The sequence below is a fragment of the Acomys minous genome (genome assembly GCF_964271855.1).
Source record: "Acomys minous genome assembly, chromosome: 1".
Lineage (NCBI taxonomy): Eukaryota > Metazoa > Chordata > Mammalia > Rodentia > Muridae > Acomys > Acomys minous.
Window position 1 is genome coordinate 139954435 of NC_140483.1, and position 23278 is coordinate 139977712.

A 23278-nucleotide genomic window follows, 5' to 3' on the forward strand; every position below is an offset into this window, starting at 1 on the left:
ATAGCTGGAATGAAAACGTTTTAGTGTTTTTCCACCACTGTGTTTTGGAGTTAGTTTGATGACTCAGTATTGCAAAGTGAATTAAGGCAGAATTGCAGGGAAAAGGAACAGATGTTCTTTAAGTTTCAGAATTAGTAGGTTGGTTGCATAGTACAGGGTAATAGAATGATGTTAAGGTTTGTAAGCACTACTGTTGCCATAGTGATGATAGCTTAGCAAAAGGATGAATGAAGTAACACAACACGCACATGGTATGTGGGTCATCAGATGCTACTAAGTGGAGATGTCTAGAGTGGTTGAGCTATTTGAGAAATGGAAATGATCTTGTAAGGGGCTGTACTGTTGTTACTGATGAACTGTCTCAGGCCATTGTAGCCAGCCTCCCAGGCATTTTTAGGAGTCATCTTTCTCCATAATAGCTGAAATTTTAAGTAAAGTTCAGTAATTTCCAAATGTCTTCACTGGCTTGAATGAATGATTTAGCAAATCCATAAAAACATTGGGAAGATTAGGAGGAAAAAAGTAAAAACAGCTTTGTTCATTTGAAGTCTACTCATTCTTTGGAGTCCCAAATTACCTTCTTTAAATCCACCTCTCGTTGAGCTCAGGCTGTCAGCCACAGCAGTTAATACCCACCTCTTCCCAGTGCCCCATTGCAGGTCATGTTGCCTCTCCTGCTCGGAACCTTCACGACTTGATCGTCTCTGTTTTAGGCATGACACACCCTAGTATAACATCAATCTCATATGGATTTCTGAACATTGTATGTATCGACATTACATTAATTTGGTTTTGTTTACTTTAAAAATCAGCAGTGTAGCAAATAGGAAGTCTTTCTATCAGACTATTGGACTTTTAGTTCCCCTAAGTTCCTCATCTAAGTAATGATGTGTTTGCAATTCTCTCTTCCTGCAACTTTATGTATGTTCTCTGGTGACTTGTATGCCCTAAACCTTACCTGCTGATCAAAAACAAGCTGTTGGAAATGGCATATAAAATTAATAAGATACTTTGCTTGTTCCTGACTTAGGATCTGATGGAAAAGATATTTTCATAACAATCATTAACTGTGCAGTCTGAAGTGAGATATGCCAGGTGCTTAGAATTGGCTCTAAGTGTCAGAAGCTGAGGAAGAACTTTGAACTGAGCTGTTTGGGGAAGGAGTCACAAAGGAAGCAAGAACTATTTTTGCTTTACTGATTATACAGTTGGTAGGTTGTGATTATCTGTCTGTGGGCCTTTCCCTGTTTTCCTTCTGTGAGAGTAGAGGATGCTTCGCATTGTTCAAAAGTACAAAAGCTTTATTTGGTATAAGAAATAGGAGTTGAGAAGGAGTAAAAGGTTTATGCAGGGAAATAATAGGTATGGGTGAAGAGGTAAGTTGGTGTTAGAGAAATAAATGACATATGTAGCCACACACTATGTAATAATATAATTCTGTGTTAGCATGGTAGTACACATACTGTTATTCCAACTAAGGCAGGAAGATTGCAAGTTTGAGGCCAGCTAAGGGTATATAGTGAGATGGGGCTTAGGTGAGGGGAAAATAGGGGTGGGTGATTGGTGATTCTTTGTTTTATTCTCTCTAAGATACTGTTGCATGAAATATTAATGCTGTTGGTGGTAGTTTTGTTTGTGTTGAGATGTGATCTTGCAATGTTTCTCAGGTTGGGCTTGAGCTTGGTACATAGCTTAAGCTGAACTTAAACTCATAGTTTTCCTGTCCCAGCTGTTTGTTTGTTTGTTTGTTTGTTTGTTTTTTAAGAATTAGAGGTGTATATTACTGTGCCTGGCTCCTGTACAACACAATGGCAAGTATTTACATATCCAAACATTTTTAAAAGCTACAGTCCTAAGAACAATATTAAAGAAAAAAGTAAGGACCAGAGAGATAGTTCAGTAAGTAAAAGTGCTTGCCGTACACACTTGACCATCTGAGTTCAAGCCCTGGAACCCACACAAAAGTAGGAGGGAATTGAATCCACAGAGTTGTTTTCGGATCTCCACATGTGCTCCATGGTACATATGTGTGTATGCCCCTCGTGGCATTCACATCATCATCATCCTAAGTAAAAATCATAAAAGTTGATAAAACTATAAAGGAAGGATACTTTGCATGATTGGAGCTTGAAGGCCTAAGGCCTGAAAGTTGCTTGGGAGGGCATTGAGTAAAAGGTTAGGGTCTGGGACTCAAGAGGGACACTGAATAATAGATTTATTAGATTACTAATGCCATGAAAAAATAGCATGACTAATGCTCTGAGGAGTTCAGGCCCTAATGCCATAGGCAGTAGAATGAGGCAGTAGAGGGAGGAGTCCCCTGCTGACCTGGCTTCTAACAGTGACTAGTGAATGTGATGGCCTAATCTACTGCACTGCTATAGACCTTATGAACACTGTACACTTTGGCTGTACTATTCTTTCTTCAATATTGAGTTAATCTTAGTTTATAGTAACCTTTATATCTACATTAAAGAACATCTAATTTTAATTTCTGTGTATGAGTGTTTTTGCCAGCAGAGTGTGCGCGTGTGTGTGTGTGTGTGTGTGTGTGTGTGTGTGTGTGTGTGTGTATACACGTACCACATATATGCCTGTTGCCCACAGATCCAGAAGAGGGAGTCAGATCCCCCGGAACTAGGGTTGCAGATAATTGTGAACCACTGTATTTGTCCTGGGAATCCAATCTGAGTTCTCTTCAAGAGCAACAAGTGCTCTTAGCCACTGTGCCATCTGTCCATTATGAACTTTTAAAGTTATTTTTATTTTACTCACTTGCTTTTGGTTGTGCTTCAAGAACCTTACTGACTTAGCTAATTTTTAAAAGATTTTAATTTGTATTCATGTGTCTTGTGATGTGGCTGCTGCATGTGTGTAGCTGCCCTCATAGCAATCTCTAGCCCATGCTTTCTTTCCTGCTTTTGAATTAGAGTCTTTCTTTGCAGCTTGAGCAGCCTGGGACTCATGTAACCCTGAGTGACTTCAGCAGTTCTGCTTTCACTGCCAAGAGACTCAGCTAACAGAAATCAACCACTGGTCCCTACTCAAAAATTTATAAAAATGTTGTATTCACGTAGCATGAATAAAAATTGTCTTTATATATTTAATCTGTAAATATTTTTCCTGTTTATTTTATATTTTATTTACTTAGTTATTTTTTGGAGCAAAGGTACTTTTTAGGATTTATTTTTACTTTTTAAATTATATGTATATATGAGTCTGTGCATAAGTGTATATGACTGCCCATACCCTTCGAGGACAGAGGCATTGGATCCCCCTGGAGCTGGGGTTTTGGGCTTAGTGAGCTGCCTAATGTAGATTCTAGAAACTGAGTGTGGGTGCTTTGTAAGAATAGTACACAGTGGTAGCTCTTGGGCTGTCTCTCCAGCTCTGGCATTCCTTCTTGTTTTTTGAGGTAGGATCTCTGCCCCTATGTAGCCCTGACTCATCTAGAATTCACAATATAGGCCAGGATGGCAATCCTTTGCCTTCTGAGAACTGGGATTAAAGGCCACTGCATCTGTCCCTGAGATGCTTTTTAAAAAAAATATAGACTTAAACACAGAGTTAATGGAGTCCTTTAGGAAAAGAAGAGTATGCATTCAGAAAAGTGACTGTGGGATTTTGATGAAGAGTCACCTTTAAAAACAACAGCAGCAATTTATACTTACTTTTAGAATCTAAGATGCAACATGTACGTTAACCTTGGTCTGTGACGGTTTGGGATCCCCATATTACTGTGTGCCTTTACTTCTTCTTGTTCCACTGGAGGGCTGTACGATGTTTTTAGTACTTGGATTAAAGCCAAGGCTTCGCACATGCTGGGCAAGTGCCTTGCTACTGTGCTGTGTCCTCAGCACCTGGAAGGCCTTCTGGGACATTAGCACATGGGGAGCTATAGTCTCCTGGATGGAGAGGCCTTTCTCTTGGGGCTGGGTTTTGTTGTTGTTTTTGAGATAGTCTCTTGTAGAGCAGCCTGCCCTTAAACTCACTGTGTAGCTGAGCATGACTGTGAACTTTTGATTCTCCTGACTGTTTTTATGTCATATTGGGGAATTAAAGCCACTGACTGGACCATATCCCCAACTTTCCCATAAGATTTTTAATATTTTTTTTTTCAAGAATATCATTGGAATTTTGAGAAAGATTACATTGACTCTACTGGGGGGGGTTTGTTTGTTTTGTTTTTTGTTTTTTTGGTTGGTATTTTTGTTTGTTTTGTTTTTGTTTTTTTAATGATGTAGCTATTCTTAGTGTGTTAGTGTTACCTTTCAGTGAACATCTTCGAGTATCTTCAGTCTCTTAAACTTTTCACTTTCTTGTTTAAGGTGTATGTGTATATATAAAATTATCGTGAATGGGATTGTTTTTCTTTGATTTTTTTCTTGGCAGGTTCATTTGTTATATAGAAAAGCTACTGATTTTTGTATGTTAATATGGTATTCTGATATTTTACTGGAAATATTTCTAAAATCTAAGAGTGGGGCCTGGAGAGATGGCTCAGAGTTTAAGAGCACTGTCTACTCTTCCAGAGGTCCTGAGTTCGATTCCCAGCAGCCACATGGTGGCTTATAACCATCTTTAATGAGATCTGATATCCTATTCTGGCCTACAGATGTACATGAAGGTAGACCAATCGTATATATATATATAAAGTAAAATAAAATAAAAATCTAAGAATCTTCTCATAGTCTCTTAAATGTAGGATCATATTGTGTAAAATATATCATTTGACTTACTCCTTTCCTGGTTATATTGCTTTATTTATTTATTTTTTCATTCTCTTGCTTTATTGCCCTAGCTAAGGTTTCAACTAAGAGTAAATAATAGAAATAGCAAAGGAAATGTTTAGTTCTTCCCGATTTAATATAGCACTGACTAGAGATCTGTCCTAAATATAGCCTTTTTATGCTGAGCTATGTTTCTTCTGCTCCTAGTTTGTTCAGAGCTTTTTGCCATGAAGGGATGTTGAGCTTTGTTAACAGGCTCATCTGCATCTCTTGAGGTAGTGATGTGCTTTCTGTCTGAATCTTTGTGCTGTATTGTACTTAGAGGGGAGTGTGTGCATGCATGCGTTTAACATCCATGGGATGAAGTAAGTTTGATAGTGGTTTCCAATACTTTTGCATGTATTTTTAATTTAGTTTACAAGTATTTTATTAAGTTTTTGTGTTTATGTTCATTAGTGTGTAGACCAGGCTGGCTTGAACACAAAGAGATTGCCTATCCATTTTCTTGGATTCTGGGATCAAAAGTATGTGTCACTACCCCTGGCTTGACCTGTAGTTCTGCTTTTGTTGTGTCCTTACCCAGTTTAAGTGTCAGTGTATATTGGCTTCACTTGAAAGAGTTTGGTTGTATACTTTCCATATTTGTTGGAGCAGTTTGAGGTCAGAAGTGGCCATTAGACCCCTAAAACTGGGGTTACAGATGGTTGTAAGCCACTATGTAGGTTCTGAGAACCAATCCCAGGGCCTCTGTAAGAGTAACAGGTGCTCTTAATTGCTGAGCCATATCTCCCGTTCCACAGAGATAGCTTTGAATCCGCTGTCTTACTCTGGCTCTCCATTTAAAAATATCCCCACTAATTGAAACTAGTGGAGAAAAAGTCCTCAAAATTTTGTTTACGAAACAAATATGTTTAGATAAGAACCAAACCTAGGGTAAAGAATAGATCCCTTCTTGGTGTTCCAAGTCAGTATTTCATATGGCTTGTTGAAGGCCACACTAAGAAAATGGATAACATATGGTCATTCCTATGAACAGTAAGTAAAAAGTCTTCACTGTCAAGTAGTAAAAATTTTTATATTTTCTTTACATTATCAGAAACAAAGACATAGAGCTAATGCAGACATAATTTGTTAGTGTGTCTCTCAGTTGTTTTGGCTCTCTGTTACTGCTCATTATGAACTATTTGTGACACCAAATGAATACAATAGGTAGACCCTTCTGAATTTATTTCATTACTCCTTTGAATCTGACAGTTCAAATTGTAGAAGATTACACTTTTCCATATTTGTTATTAAGTTAGTTTTGTTTTATTTTGTTTTGAAAAGTAAGAATTAAGTTGCCAATGTCTGCTAGGCATATTTATGCATAAGATATTTTGTTTTGTAAAATGAGATTACAGGTCATTTGGTTCAGATTCATTCAGTGAGGGTTTTGTGTGTGTGTGAGAGGGAGACATAAACCAGTACTTAGGTATAGTAGTATTGTAATAGTTACTTGCTTATTGCTGTGATAAAATACCATGATGAAGGTGGCTTACAGAAAGAAGAGCCTATTTGGGCTTACAGTCCAGAGAGGCGGGGAGGGGAAAGGACAGGAGAGGAAGGGAGGAGAGGAGAGGAGAGAGAGAAAGAGACTGACCACCAGGCATAGTGGCGGGGAGGCATGGGGGTGGGCTCCTGGAGCAGTTAGAGCAGGAAGAGCAAACTGGAGATGGGTAAAGCAGTGAACTCTCAAAGCCTGTTCCCAAGGCCATAACCCTAAAGCCTCCCAAGCCTAGTGCTCAGCCACATGAGCTTGTAGGGAACATTGCTCATTTAAAACAGCACAAAAAAACTCTGTAATCCCATTACTTTGGAGACTGAGATAGATACTTCATCAGCCTGGGCTATATAGTGATGGGGGCCAAAATTTATCATATATTTTCCCCTAGTAACGGTCAAAATTTCCATTATGATTATATTCACAACTTCTTCAGGAAGTTATTTTTTTTTAACTGATATTTGAGTGTAGAGTACTTGCATAGGATGTTAAACTCTGAGTGCAATTCCCAGTACTAGAGGTGGAAGAAAAGGCAATGAAGTAGTCTCTTTAGAAACAATATCAAGCTAGCAAGATGGCTCAGTAGGTAAAAGTGTTTGCCACCAGACCTAGTGACCTTATTTCAATCCCTGGATGTACATAGTATCGAGATAGAACCATTTCCTAATGGCTGTCCTTTGATCTCCACATATGCCCTGAGGCCTAAGTGCCCACACAACATAAACACACATGCACACAGAATAAACAAAATGTAATAAATTTTAAAAGAAGAATCTTTTATAAAAGTTATGATCTATCTGAGGTAGCATAGCCCTGTAATCCCAACTTTCAGGAGACAGAAACAAGGAGATCTAAATTTAAGGGTAGCCTTGGCTACACTTGGAGACTGTATAAAACAAACAAAACACTAGTCCATGTACTTGGCAGTCAGGGATGGCGTCTGTTAGCTGAGCACTTGTGTAGCATGTGCCAGGTCCTCACTTCAGTCCTTTCGCATGTTTCTATGTGTTACCTGGAAACAGAAACTTGGACTCTGTTGTTTTTCTACCCAGTAGAATAATTCACCAATGGCTGGCCATTGTGTATATTTTCCTTTTGTAAAAATAATCTTAGATATTATTTTTAAATTAGATGTTTGTTTTGAAATCAAAGATAAGTTTAAGAAACATAGCTCTGGCATAAATATAACTGTGATTCTAACTTGCGTGTGATCTAGGAAGCAGTAGAAGATGGGACTGAGGTTGGAACCGAAGTTTCCCAACCCTCAACCCTGCTTATTCCTTGTTCTTCTTAGTGTGAGGTTTTGTTTTGTTCTGTTTTTTCCTTTCGGTTCTTGTTGTTTTACTTATATGTATGTGTGGGTGTGTGTTTGCAACCCAAATGTGTGTAAATGCCCACAGAGGTTAGAAGAGGTCATTGCATCTCTTGGAATGGAAGGTATAGGTACTTGTGGGGGCTGGAAACTGAACTCAGGTCCTCTGCACGAGCAGGAAGAACTCTTAACTGTTGAGCCATGTCTCTAGCCTCTCATGAAAGTGTTTTTTCATGCCTTTATATTTATTTTTTTATTTTAGTTTACTTTTTCATATATATGTGAATGGCTTATATGCTTGCAAACATACATGTCCCCATGTATGTGGGCATATATGATGTAGTGGTTCAAGCAATCAGATGTGTTTTTCAGTCACTCTCAACCTTATATTTTAAGTTCGCGTCTCTTGCTGAACCAAATCTTACTGATTGAGCCAGTTTGACTAGCCAGTTTGTTCTGGAAATTCCCTGTATCTGCTGCCTTCTGCCTTCTGTGCACTGGGACTACAAGCTGCTAGTCCGCCCAGCTTCTAGGTGGGCTTTAAGAATTGAAACTAGGATTCTACTGGAGAGACAGCTCTAAGGCGGAGCTCGAACAACACCAAGTGTAGGTCCCCACGCTTGCGTGGCAGTTGCTTTACCTAATGAGCCCTCTAGCTAGCCGCTTTGTGTAGCTTTTAAAGTAAGCCTTTATGTTAATTTTTCCTTTGCTATATATTGGAAATTTCATTTTAAAAACTAGGTCTGCCATAATTTATATGTTTCATTTGTAGTATCGTTTCTGGCTGTTGCTCTGTGCTTTAATAAAGCAACTAGAGTGCTCTGAAGCCAGTTACTGCCTAGAAAAGTGGCCTGCAGCGGCCTTTGTGGCTGCAGACTTGACGCCAGCTGTCGTTTTTAAGGTCGAATTCTGACAGTTCTTTTTTTTTTTTCTTTTTTTTTCTCTGTTTTAAGTTTTTTTTTTCCTTGCCAATAATTTAAGAAGTGTTAATGCTTATAAAATGAATAACTTTGATTTCTGTTTGTGCAGCCCCCTCCCAACGTTCAATACATGGGCCTAAAGATATCTTCATACCCATCTGTAGATATTTAGGACTTTGATTCACTGACATTGAATTTCTATTTTTCTTCTTAAGTGTTTATTCGTTCTCAGTTTGTATATGTGAGTGTTTTGCCTGTGTGTGTGTCTGTGCACCACATGCTAGCAGTGCTTGTCGGGGACAGAGAAGGCAGTAGATGCCCTAGAACTAGACTTACGGGAAGTTGTGAGCTGCCCTGTGCAGGCTGGGAATTGAACCCAGGTCCTCTGCAAGAACAGGCAGCGTTCTTAATCTCTGAGCCATCTCAATAGCTACCAGACCTACGGTATTTAAAGTGCCTCCAGATGTGCTCTTTATTTCTGTCAATTACATGTAGCACATTTGTAATCTTTAATAATTTAATATAGTGCTACCTACTGGCTGTAAATGTATGACTGTCGGCATGACAAAAATCAGCAGCAGTTATGCCCTAAAAGAATATTTTTCATTTGCAGTGGTTTCTTCAGTTACCTCATTAGTTTTATTTAAAAGTATCTGTTTCTTCAGTACAGCAGCTGCTAATGTCACTTGCCATTCAGAGCAATGCCAATCGTTGTGAAACAGTCTTGAGACTTAAAACATTTTTTTTTTCCAAATTGCACTTGTGTATCTTCAAGTGTGTTCAGCAAAATGACTGAATCAGTTCCGTTCTGCTTGTCAGTCACTGGCTGGAGTTCCCCTGCCCTTTGTGCAGTAGCAGTGTGCTGCGGCTTATAACACGCATTCTCTTTTAGGAGATGGAAGTGGCTTGCTTGTTTCCTCACTGCAGAGCTTCCTGCTGCTCTCTGAGTCGTGTGGTAATATTCAGGAGGTGCATGGTGTCCCTGCTTCACTCTGGCTGACTTGAAGTAAACAGTCAGTTGAATGTAAACTATGGGCCTTTTTACTGAGTTAAACATGCAAAACTCCATGATGAAATCGATTCCAAGGACTCATAGGAGAGTATATGGTTGTTATGAAAACAACCCAAGCATTGCATTCTTTCCAGAAGAATCTCTTAAAGAATGAATTTATCAGTTCTCATAATTGCAACTCTTCCAGATTGTCATTAGAAGTTTACAGCCTAAAACAGTGGTTCTCAACCTTCTGATGCTGCAACCCTTTAATATAGTTCCGCATGTTGTGGTGAACCCAACTGTTATGACTCCTGATGTAAATATTTGATATGCAGAATATCTGATATGTGACCCCTGAGGGGGGAATCACAACCCACAGGTTGAGAACCAGTTACCTAAATATATAATGTTGAATCTCTTGAATATAAAAGTAGTATCTATTCAGAAACAAGCAAGCTGTAATGTTTTAGTTTTAATCATATTTATTTATAAGCATGGAAGTGACTCAATTTTTAACCACTAATCAATTTTAAAAACCTTAGTGACCTATCGGAAACAGTATTTCAGCATCATATCAGAACCACCTAGTTTAACTATCCATTTCTTACGGGATCATTTAACGAATACCTACCATATATTGTCCATCATTTAATAACTAAGCTGATATTATTGAAGCACCTGTATTGCCTCAGGGGCTTTATTAGGTATTAGGATTTAAGTGGTAAATAAAATAACATGGCCCCTGCTTTCTTGGGATATCCTGTCCAGTATGTAGGCTACTAATTAAGTGCTTTTGGAGTGGTGGGGAGAGTAAAGAGTCCGCATATATGGACGTTCAGGGTGACTGTCTTTGTCTGACAGGCCACAAGATGATCTCCCTGATGAAGTCACCCTTAAGCCAAGAACTGAAGTGTATGTATGGTGTTAGTGAAAGAGTAGGGGGAAAGTACACAGTGCTCTAATGTCCTTATATTTGTAAGAGGAAAACTAGTAGTCAGCGTGTTGATAGAACGCATCATTCTTGCCCATGAGTATCCATCTTCCTGTCTTCTTTTTTCTTTGCCAGGGATTAAAACCAGGTCCTTTCACATGCTGGGTGAGATTCTAGAACTGAACTATACCCTAAGTGCTTATTTAAATACCTATGGAGCACTAAACATGTTTTAGAGGAGTGTGGGCATGATGGCCAGCTTTAGTTGTTGACTTGGTACAACCAGGATCCACCTGGGAAGAGTCTTAGTGAGGGTAGCTTCCTTCGGCTGGCCTTTAGAAGGAGTGTCTGTAGGGGACTGTCTGACGTTAACGGATGTGGGAAGACCCCGCCCATTGTGGACAGCACTGTTCCCAGGCGGTGCTGAACTACATGAGAGTGGAGAGATTGGTCTAAATGCAAGCAAGAGGGCGTGCCTGCATTCAGTTCTGTTTTTTACTGTGAGTGTCATATTTCATGGTCTTGTGAATTTTCCAGAGTGATGGACTGTAAAAATTGGTAATTAGTCAAATGTTTATCACAGCAACCGGAGTGAAATATATTCATTTAACTTAAGATATGAATTCAGATAGCTAAGAAGAAAAGACTGCATGACTAGAAGCATCAGGGAAGAAAGCCCAGTCTGCGCAGGAGCGGTTCTTTTTCTGGGGGGATGGTTGATGGCTGTGCCACCATTTGGCAAGCGCATTTTATTACTACCTACAAAATCTAAATTGATTCTTATTTGTTTTAAGATTGTATATTTCTTTATGTCTCTAGCCACTACTAAGTTTTCTGTGTTTGAAATGAAAGTATATATGTGAATAATAGGTCTTCTGATTATGGGTTGTTGGCCAGTAGTCTTGAAAGCTTATCAAACTTTGTAGAGGTTTTAATTTTAGAAAGTTACACAGTTGCTTGAGACTGTTTAATAGCCTTTTTTTTTTTTCAATACAAGGCTTCAGTGTCAATAAAGAAAAGAGAGACTGCTTCTTTCATGCATGTGCTCTTGTAGATTTCACCAAATATATGCTCTAATGTTTTCTTGTGGTAATGGGGCACCTTTGACTATATTAATGAAAATTGGTAATCATTTAAATTTTGTCTTAACTGACAGTAGCAAAAATAGCATAATTCACTTCTGGAAATACCATCCTTTGCTCACAAAGGCCACATGGTTTATAAATTAAGTTTTTGCAAAATTGCTTCTATTTCTCTCTTGAAACAAGACTGCACTGTGTAGAAAATTACATGCTGTGGCTTTTGAGGGAAGTGAGTGTGTTTAAAATACCTGTAAGGATAGGAAGTACCTCTGTTTAAACTGATGAGAGACTAGCTAACACTTATATTGATATAATTATATATTGTGTAATATATTATAATAACCACTATTAATATATCCACCTAAGATTTGTTACAGATGTGAATTACACACAAAAGAAATAAATTAATATTTTATTTCCTGGAGTCCTTCTTTTGCTTCTGTGTCTAGAATCATGATTCCAATTTGAGTTCTGGTTTTTGTCTGAACATTAAAACTATTCTTTTTACTAAGATTTCCTTCACACTTGTTAGAACAATGAACTTATCAGAGCAAACCTGTCTTGGAACTAGATTTTTTTTTTCCAAAAGTCGATTAATAGATTTCTGAATTGAGAATAGACTAGAAATTACATGGTAACAAATCTTTGCAGTCCTTTTGATCTCTTAAAACACAAGGATTGCAGGGAAAGAGGTGTGAATTAATTTTCCAGCTTTTGGTAAGATTGAATCCTAAAGCCATCCACATGTACGTCAGTCACTTCTGGGAAGCAACGAGCTTGTGGTAAACACAGCAGATAATCTGCGAAAAGATTGTTCCCAGTCTCTGACCAACAGAGAAAAAAGTACACCAGTGGCAGTGTGATCCTGCACATCACGCTTCAGTTTGTGTTGGCCCTTCCGCTTTTTACCTAGATACACTTGTTAGAGAGCTAACTGGCTGTGGTGTGAGACATGCGTGTGGCTCTTATGGGGTATGGGTCTAATTTTCATAACTAGTTTTATAAATCTTCATGGTTTTTTTATGAATCCATTAAAATACAAAACAAAAATTTGTCATTCAATTGAAAAGCAAACTAATCTCTGACAGTAGGGCAGACATTAGAAGTAGGCAAGCATTGGGTACAGGTGTAATTTAGTAATGTGTGCTCCCTGGGATTTTTGTCTTTAGGCTAGGAATGACAATATATAGAAAGTATGAATTACATGGAGTGGTGCAGATAAAATACCTAGTATAGTGCTAAGTCCACAAAAATCATGTATAAAAATGATGTTTCCTTAGACCCTGTCACTTCCAAGACAGTTACGAGTTACAACCAAACAATTAGGAGCAAATCAGGAGCAGTCTTCTCTTGCTGCTACTTTAAGTTCTTCAGATACACCCCTTTTTTGGTGACAGAACTTAACGTAAACCATAGGACTTTTTTTTTTTTTTTTTTTTTTTTGGTATATTTGTTTTAGCTTACCCTTTCTTCTTGGTTCTCATAATTTGTGTATGTGCCCAAAAAAGATAGGACTTGAGACACCGTGTATAGGCCTTTGTGTCTGACACAGAACTTCAGTTTAGGAACACACTAATTTGATAATTCTATTTCAAAGCCATTTACATTTTAATTCATAAATAGCCTAATATAATAAACATCCTTTTCTGTTTTCAGATTGACAGTACAATGAAAAGAAAGGAGATAGTCTGTATTTGCCTTTACTTACTACTATTAGTTTTACACTGAATCATGTGTTAAGGATAAGTGAGCCACATGAATACTGTGGAGTTTTGTTTTTCTGGGGTTTTTTTAGCATTATTTTATTGGTGTTTAAGATGGAAATCAAGAACATTCTTCTGTTTGTATATATTATATCTTCCTACATAAATTTAGTGCAGAATAACTCAGGAAATACTAGGAAAGCACACAATAAAGAGTTAATGTCCCCAATATTTTAGCAACTGTTATGGAAATTATTTGCTGTATCCCACGTTGCAGTTTTAAAATAGATAGCATCTAGGTGTGACAGGCCTTTAATGCCACCACCCAGGGAGTGGAGGCAAGAAGAGAAGGAGTTCAAGGGCAGCCTGTCTTAAAACCATCACCACAACAGCAATCAAATAAAAGACACAGACAGAAGTTGCAGCAAACATGGACTAACGTTAAGATCTGTACAGTGCATACTTATTAAAAAATACTGATTCCAAACTTTAATTTGGTTTACTCCAGAGGTTTTTTTATATTATTTTTACGTATACATTTATGTTATTACATAGATATACAGTAAACTACCTACAGCAAGAAGAACCACAAAACCATCAGGAATTATATAAATGTTACATTCACAGAGTTTTGGCTATTTGTATTTGGCAGCTTTGAAGAAAACATCTTTCCTATCTTGGTGCATTTAAAATTCTGAATGTAAATCAATCTCCATCACATCTTGTCATTATCAACTAAAAACATCTTACTCCATAAACAACTAAGCTGCGTTGTAAAACTAAATTACCTGGTCTTCAACTCCATCAGAGGGTATTATTTGTCCCACCCCAGCAGGAAGAAACCTTAAGAAAGGGACACTCCATTTCCCTTCAGGGGGCTTGGGTAGGTTTTTGGTTGCTTTCTTATTTTCTTTGGAAGTTGGTTGTAAGCTATTATTGGTCTTATTTAGAGAGAAAATAAGGTTGGACTCAGAGATGTCTCTCTTTTCCTTTATCTTTCATTCTTAGGTTTGGAGATAGGAGTTGAAAAGAAAAAGGGGGGAATATAGAAATATATAGGGATGATAGGACAAAAAGTAGATTATTGAATCTACTCCTCAACTTAATGCCTTAATTGTTACTCACAAGGTTATTTTTAATTCATTGGTATAGAATTTTATATATAGTACAAAATAAGTTTAATTTTACATACATTGTTATAGAATTCAAATTTAAGACTATTCTTCATACACATATTTATTTCTACTCCTATATGTGCTATTTTTTTAAAATATTTTTTCCTTAAACTGTCTCAGTATTTGAAAAAAGATTGAAAGATGCTATAAAATTGCCCTTAAACTATATGTTCTGCTTTTATCTGTGGAATGCTGTAAGTTACTCAGAATTGGCTGTAAAATTTGAGCTTCTCATTTTTGACATAAAACGGTTTTTTGTTTTAGTTAAAATGTGCAATTCTGGATGCTAGAGAGATGGCTAAGAGCACTGGCTCCCTTTTCATTGAACTGAATTCACCTGCAGACACCCACATGAAGGCTCACAACCATCTATAACTTTAGTTTCAGGTGATTCAACATGCTGTTCTGGTTTCTAAGGGTACTACATATATGTGGCGTGTCAACAAGGAGGCAGAACACCTGTATACATCATTATTTTAAATATGGTGTTTTTAATTTTTACTTTGTTTTTTATTTTGTATGTGTTGAGGATGGGGGATGTGGATCCATGTGTAGGGTCAGGGGTGACTGTAGAGTTGGTCCTCTCCTTCCACCATGGGGCTCCGGGGATGGAACTCAGGTCGTCAGCTTCATGGCCAGTGCCTCTACTCACTGACAACCTTGACAACCCTATAAATGTTCCTTTCTAGTTTGTTTTTATTAAACCACAACTGTCTGTTTTGTTTTTCAAGACAGGTTATTTCTCTGTAGCCTTGGCTGTCGTAGATTCATTTTATAGACCAAGCTGACCTTGATTCACAGAGTTCCACCTGCCTTTGCCTCCCAAGTGCTGGGATTACAGGTGTGCACCACCACTTCTGGCTTCTTAGTTACTTTTCAGTTCTGTGGAGAGACACCATAACCAAAGCAACTTAGAAAAGAAAGCATTTAATTGAGGGCTGGCTTATAGCTTCAGAGGGTGAGTCTGTGATCAGCATGGCAGTAGGCAGGCAGGCATGGCGCTGGACCAGTAGCTGAGAGCTTACATTTGGTCCACAAACAGGATGGAGCAGGACTGGGTCTGCCTTAAGGAAGGACTCAGTGATACACCATGTCCTTCAACAACATTACATCTCCAAATCATAACCACCTGAGGACAAAGCATTCAAATTATGATGAGCCTATAAACACTGTTCTTATTCAAACCACCATAAAACCCAAACAGTTTATTAGTGACTACAGTAGCAGTCTTATTTTCTGTGCTCATGTACAGTCTGAAGATACTAAATAAAAATTTCCAGAATAACTTTCAAATAATATATTATAGCATGCTGTTGTAATTATCTTGCCATTATTATTATTAATCACTTCTGTGTTTAATTTATAATAATGCTGTAGCTTGAATCTTGAGTGTTCCTCTAAGGCATGGCTTAGAGGCTTGGTCTCAGCCTGTGATGACAGGGAAAGATCCTAAACTTTTAAGAGGTAGAGCCCAGAAGGGGGACTTAGGTCATAACCTTGAAGGGACACTGGGATTCAAGCCCTCATCTCTTTCCTTTGCACCGTCCTTGAGGCAAGCAGGCCTCCCATTGTTGTGCTCCCTGGCCATGATGCTGTACTACTACAAGCCCAAGAAGGCAAGTGCCATGACTGACATCCCCAAGAGCATGAGCCACAGCGAAGTCTTTCCTTTTAAGAGTGTCTCAGATGTAGGAAGTTATCTTTTGGGAATCTTAGGACATCCTCTGTAGATGTGAAAAAACTATACTATATTGGGCTTTATTTATTGACATATAGTATTTGCATTTGACTCTAAGGACTTGTGAAACAAAAATGAGTAGGTCAAATAATATAAACATGTTGACAGATCTGGTCAGATAACAGAATCAGTGCTAGAAACCACAAGTCATAAATTTATAAATTTGGGAAATATAAAAAGTCTGTGGATACGAAGTTTGAAGTTAAGGGGAAGTAAAATTGATACCTTTGCGACTCAGATTGTAATTCACTTTGGTAGAGTGCTTGCCTAACAGCATCACAACACCTGAGTTCTGTCTCCAAGTACTGCATAAACAAGGCTTGATGGTATGCACCTATAGTCCCAGCACTTGGAAGGTGGACACAGGAGGATCAGAAACCCTAGGTCATCTTTGACTGCATAAGCTTAAGGCTAGCCTGGGCTGCATGAAAATTGGTGACAATGCTGGAAGAGGGCAGCTAAGAGCAAAATCTTTCATAACTAGATGACTAGTTCCTGAATTATGTAATCATTGTTTGGCTAGTGGAAATAGGTACCACCGATAGCCTTGGTCACAAAGAAAATGGGATAGATAACGGATAGATAACTGTCATCTGTCTGTCTGTCTATCTATCTATCTATCTATCTATCTATCTATCTATCTATCTATCTATCTATCTATCGTATCTAAGTCTGCATCTAAACCATCTATTTATGAATGGCCTTATGTAGCCTAGGCTGGCCTGATACTCTTTACATAGAACTAAGGTAACCTTTAGATTCTTGTGCCTTTACATCCAGAATGATGGAATTAAGCCTACATCCAGAATGATGGAATTAAGCCTTGCGCCACCACTCCTGGTTTAATACAATGCTGGGGATCAAGCCCAGGACTTTGTGCATGGTAGGTAAGCTTTCTACCAACTGAGCTACACCCCAGACCCAAAAGTAGGCTCTTTCTGACAAAAACACACTCCCTTACCACTTCACTTCCAGATTCTGGCAATGGAGGCTTCTTTGATTCATCAGAATATAGCTAGCTGTTCAATAGTAGGAGCTGAAGAAGCATTTATTATATAAATATTGAACCATGAGAGGTTGAATCATTTTCAAATAGACGAATGATTGTAGAAACCAAGAGTAACGAATCTACATATTTGCCTATTAAAAATAATCACCTACATCTAAATAATCAGATTAGTGTATATGCTGTAAAATCTGATATGAAAGAGGCTGCAGGACCAATATTCTCAAAGATGAGGGTCTCATTGGGGTTTTGTTTTGTTTTTTGTCTCATTTTACAGGCAGTTCTGTTACATTGTATGCATTAAAGCACTAAAATTTGTTCATGTTTCTAGACCTTGGAATGGCTGAAAATATGAAAGAACTTCCAGTTCTTGTCACATCCTCAGTTGCAAGGATTCCTCCACCCAAATTTTGGGGTTATTTTTAGGTATATATCAGCTATGTGCTTTCTAAAAGTTGTGGCTTTGCTGTTTTGGTATCCTCACACATCATACTCACAGACTTGGAAACATGCATAGGAGAACCATACACACCCCTACTCCAGCTGCACATAGGAACCGCTACAGCGGTGCACTTGTGCTTTCTCCCTGTTTCTTTAGACATTCTGTAGTTTCTTGATGAAAGTAGAAAGATGGGAAGACTGATTTCAGAAACCACTGCTCCTACTTGACCTCACTCCCCTGGCAGCCATTGTTAGCTTCATCAACATCCCTTTCTTCCATCAAGCGTCTTGCTTGCAGCAAGGTGTAGTAGCATGCACGTGTAACTTCCACACTTGAGCCGAACTAGATGGACCAGGAATTCTAGGCTAGCCTGGATACACAGCAAAATGATATCTCAACAAAACAAAGCATGCAGCCACACTCTACTTGGATAACACAATTCTCTGTTAAAAGGTATGAGAGCTGTTAGCTGGCTCTGACAGTGTGTATAGTCCTCCTAGAAAGCTGAAATGAGGAGGTCGCCCTGAGTCTGAATAGACTGGGCAACATAGTAAGACTCTGTTTTAAAAGGAAAACAAAAAACAAAAAACCCAAAAAACAATCTTTATTTAAATCTGTGAAATATAACATCAGAATTTTGAAAGGTATTGCTTTAAGTCTGTAGCTTAGTGTTGGTAGCTATTTTCGTATTAATTTTGCCAATCCAGAAGCTTGGAAGGTCTTTCCATCATCTAGGATTTTGGGTAATTTCCTTTTTCAGTGTTTTCAATTTTTCAATGTAGAGGTCTTTCTCATCTTTGGCTTTGCATGCATGCATGCATGCATGCATACACACACACACACACACACACACACACACACACACACACACTTTATTGATTCTTTGTGAATTTCACATCATGTACCCCAGCCCCACCCATCCTCTGGTCCCTCCATCCTTGCAACCTTCCCCAACCAAAAGACAAAAACAACAACAGCTGTTGTTATGGAAGCTGCGGTGTGTCACACAGTACACCCTTTTGCCCAAACAGCTTTTTTTGCAGATGTTCGTTTGGGTGAGTTGTTGGTCTGATTTGAGGCCTCTGGTTTCTACACTACCAATACAGGACCCTCATGTGACTCCTCTCAGATAGCCTTTTGTTGCCCTGTGTCACGGAGATCCTGCAGCTTTGGTTCTGCAGGACTGGTGTCTTCATGTGCTCCAGCAATTTATAGATGGGTCTATGTTGGGGTGGAGAAACTCAAAGCCCTGGAGCTGGGCCCAGGGGGTAGCTGAGTTGGTCAGCCTGACAACTCTCCTGTACCTGCTTCACCAGGGCCAGCTCTCCCGGTTTGCCTCGGCAAGGGGAAAGGCCAGCTCTCCTGTGCTGCCCAGGCAGGCAGCAAAGGCCAGGGAAGTCTGCATGGCCTTTGGTGGTAATATGGGCCAGGGACATGTGACACAGACCCCTATTGACATAGCCCTTGGGGCCAACACAGGCCAAGACACTAATTACCGTGGCCTCAAGTGGCAGCACAGGCTCTATTACATCAGGCGGTTCCTCACGGCCCAAGCGTCTCCACTTCTGCCTCTCTTCACAGTGCAAAACCATTCCAATTCTCTTCACCACCCACCTCTTCCTACATATTTGCTCATCGTAGTGGCACCTGGCCTACCTGTGTGCACATATATACTTTTTGAAGTTAAAAATTGAATGTGTATAGGTGTTTGGCCTGTGTGTATGCCTATGTACCATGATTATAAAATGTCTTCCAAGTCCAGAAGAAAGCACTGGATCTTCTAGGACTGAAATTACAGACAGTTATGAGCTACTATGTGAGTGCTGGCAGTCAAACCCAGGTCCTCTGGAAGAACAACCTGTGCTCTTAACTGCAGAGCCATCTCTTCAACCTCTGGGTTTATTTTGAGTGTAATATTTTTCCTGATTTATTTCTCTGATAGTACATTGTTGATGTATATCAAGGCTAATATAATACATACATGTACATGTGTATATATCTTGTAACTTGAATGTGTTTATTAGGTTTGAGAATTTTCTAGTAGACTCTGGTGGTTTTAAGGTCATCTACACAAAAAGATAATTTTAACTTCTTTTCTTACTTATATCCTTTCAATCTCTTTATCTTGTCTGGTTCTTATAGCTAAGACTTTGAACACTATAGCAAATAAGATAGGAGTAGTGGGCATACTTGATTCATTTCTCGTCCTAGAGTAAATGCCCTCCCAGCTTGCCTTCATTTAATATAATGTTAGCTGTAGAATTGTTATATAAAGCCTTTATTATTTTGATAAATAACATCACCAGAACTTTGATAATGAAGACTTGTTGAGCTTTGCCCATACCTTTTCAGCGTCAATCAAAATGATTACATGGTTTATGTGCTTAAGTTTATTTTATGTGGTGCATGTACTACATGCATTCTGTTACGTATTTTGAACCAACCTTGCTTTCTGGGGGGGAGCCCACTTAGTTATAATGTGTAATCTTGACATGTTCCTGAGTTCAGTCTGCAAGTATTTTGTTGAGAACTTGTGCATCTATGCTTATTAAACAATCGGTCTGTAGTTCTTTGTAGTGTCTTTATCTGTTTTTGCTATCAGGATAATACTGGGTTCATAGAATGAATTTGGAAGCATTCCTTCATTTTGTTTTATAAAACAATATAGGAAGGATTGGAATGAGGTCTTCCATGAAGGTTGATAGAATTCACCACTGGATCCATTTGTTCCCAGACTTTTTCTGACAGGAGGCTTTTGGTTACAGCTTTGACATCATTACTTATAATACATCCGTTTGAGTTATTTCTGTTTTCTGGGTTCAGTTTTAGTAAATGATAATGCATGTAGAGATTCTTCAATTTCTTCTGGGTTTTCCAGCCTTTTAGAATATAAGTTTTCATATTAAACACTAATATAATAATATTCTGTATTTCACTGGAATCTGTTGTGAGTATGCTCTTGATCTCCATGTTGATTTGTGCCCCCGCCCCATTTGTCAGATTAGCTAAGGGTTTGTGAGTCACACTAACTTAGGAACCAGCTCTCTCAGTTTGCTTGATTCCTGTGTTGCTCTATTTCATTAAGTTCTTACCTGATCCATATTAGTTCTTGGGATTGATTGCATTTAGGATTGGCTGCCTGTTTTTCAGGAGCCTTGAGATACATAGTTTGGTTGCTTATTTGGAATCTGTCTTAGTGTTTTATTGCTGTGAAGAGACACCAGGAGCATGGCAACTCTTTTAAAGAAGAAAATTTAATGGGGGCTGGCTTACAGTTTCAGAGGTTCTGTCCATTATCATCATGGCGGGAAGCATGGCAGTGTGCAGGCAGACGTGGTGCCGGGGAAGGAGCTGAGAGCTCTACATCTGGATCTATAGGCATCAGAAGGGGACTGTGTGCCACACTGGGCATAGCTTGAGCACATTTGACCTCAAAGCCTACCCCACAGTGACACACTTCCTCTAACAAGGCCTTACCTCAGGAATACCACTACCTATGGCCAGGCATTCAAGCATGAGTCCATGGGGCCATTTCTATCTAATCACGCCAGTACCTCTCTCATTCTATAGTATGAGCACCATGGCTATTAAATCTCCTCTTAGGACTGCCTTGGCTGTATCACAGAGGTTTGATAGGATATGTTTTCATTATTTGTTTTTTAAGAATTGTCTAATTTCCTTTCTTGATTATTTCTAATGTATTGTCTTGCCTTCAAGAATTTTTGTGGTTTCTGTAGTTTCTTTTTTTCTTTTTCTTTTTCTTTTTTTTTTTTTTTTAACTGATTCTACCTTTATGCCATTGTCTGGTAGAATACACTGAATTTTCTCATTTAAAGCATCATTGAGGCTTAATTTGTGTTCTGTGATATGATTGATTTTGGAAAAGTTTCTATGTGTTGCTGAGAAAATTGTATATTTTCTGTCTCTTTGTAGAATATTCTGTATATACCCATCAATCCAGTTAACCTGTAAATTATTTTAGCTCTGACGTTTCTTGGTTTTAGTCAGGAAGAACTATATAAATATGAGAGTGGAGCTGGGCATGGCCGCACTTGTCTTTAATTCCAAGCACTTGAAAAATGAAGCAAGTGTATCTCTCTGAGTTCAAGACCAGCTTGCCTGGGATATATAAAGCAGTGGTTCTCAACCTTTCTATTGCTGCGACCTCTTAATACAGTTCCTTATGCTGTGGTGACCCCCAACCATAAAGTCACTCTTTTGCTACTTCATAACTTTAATTTTGCTACTGTTATGAATCATAATATAAATAACTGATAGGCTGGATGATATGTTGCCTCCTCAGGGTTCACAACCCACAGCTTAAGAACCACTGATCTAGAGTTTTAGGCCAGCCAAGGCTACATAGTGACAGCTTGTCTTTAAACAAAATAAGACAAAACAGAACAGAGCGAGAGAGAGGAGGGAAAGGAGGGGAAGAGAGGAGAGAGTGGAATGCTGAGGGCCTCTGTTATTTCTGTGTAAGGGTCTCTGTTACTTCTGTGTAAGGATCTCTGTGGTCTGAGTAAGGTCTCTGTGGTCGTGTAAGGATCTCTGTGGTCTGTGTAAGGATCTCTGTGGTCTGTGTAAGGTCTCTGTGGTCTGTGTAAGGTTTCTGTGGTCTGAGTAAGGTCTCTGTGGTCGTGTAAGGATCTCTGTGGTCTGTGTAAGGATCTCTGTGGTCTGTGTAAGGTCTCTGTGGTCTGTGTAAGGTCTCTGTGGTCTGTGTAAGGTCTCTGTGGTCTGTGTAAGGTCTCTGTGGTCTGTGTAAGGTCTCTGTGGTCTGTGTAAGGTTTCTGTGGTCTGTGTAAGGTCTCTGTTAGTTCTGTGTAAGGTCTCTGTTAGTTCTGTGTAAGGTCTCTGTGGTCTGTGTAAGGTCTCTGTGGTCTGTGTAAGGTCTCTGTGGTCTGTGTAAGGTCTCTGTGGTCTGAGTAAGGTCTCTGTGGTCAGTGTAAGGTCTCTATGGTCTGTGTAAGGATCTCTGTGGTCGTGTAAGGTCTCTGTGGTCTGAGTAAGGTCTCTGTGGTCTGAGTAAGGTCTCTGTGGTCAGTGTAAGGTCTCTGTGGTCTGAGTAAGGTCTCTGTGCTCTGTGTAAGGATCTCTGTGGTCTGTGTAAGGATCTCTGTGGTCTGTGTAAGGTCTCTGTGGTCTGTGTAAGGTCTCTGTGGTCAGTGTAAGGTCTCTGTGGTCTGTGTAAGGTCTCTATGGTCAGGGTAAGGTCTCTGTGGTCTGTATAAGGTCTCTGTGGTCAGTGTAAGGTCTCTGTGGTCTGTGTAAAGTCTCTGTGGTCAGTGTAAGGTCTCTGTGGTCTGAGTAAGGTCTCTGTGGTCTGTGTAAGGTCTCTGTGGTCTGTGTAAGGTCTCCGTGGTCAGTGTAAGCTCTCCGTGGTCTGTGTAAGGTCTCTGTGGTCTGTGTAAGGTCTCTGTGGTCTGTGTAAGGTCTCTGTGGTCTGTGTAAGGTCTCTGTGGTCTGAGTAAGGTCTCTGTTACTTCTGTGTAAGGTCTCTGTGGTCTGTGTAAGGTCTCTGTGGTCTGTGTAAGGGTCTCTGTAGTCTTTTATACCTTTTAGTGTTTCTTATCTGAAATTAGGAGCTCCAAACATGTTCTTAAAAGTCTACACTTGTTATGGTTTCTTGGTGAACTGTTCCTTTTATTAGCATGTACTTTCTTCTGGTTAGCTTAGGCTTGACGTTTACTTCATCTGATGTA

General features: G+C 39.1%; 1 protein-coding gene across 3 annotated transcripts in view; it reads left to right on the forward strand.

Annotated features, from left to right (window-relative positions):
* The window catches only part of RNGTT (RNA guanylyltransferase and 5'-phosphatase), a 225814-nt gene that overhangs the window by 175033 nt on the left and 27503 nt on the right, over positions 1-23278 (forward strand). Inside the window, exon 15 of one of the 3 annotated variants that reach the window (XM_084782759.1) lies at positions 2946-3159. The exons of the other annotated variants lie outside the window; for them this stretch is intronic. Coding sequence (XP_084638885.1) covers positions 2946-3020 — 75 coding nt within the window. The 3' untranslated portion in view covers positions 3021-3159. Of the gene's footprint in view, positions 1-2945; positions 3160-23278 lie in introns of those variants that run through there. 3 annotated transcript variants of the gene reach the window in all.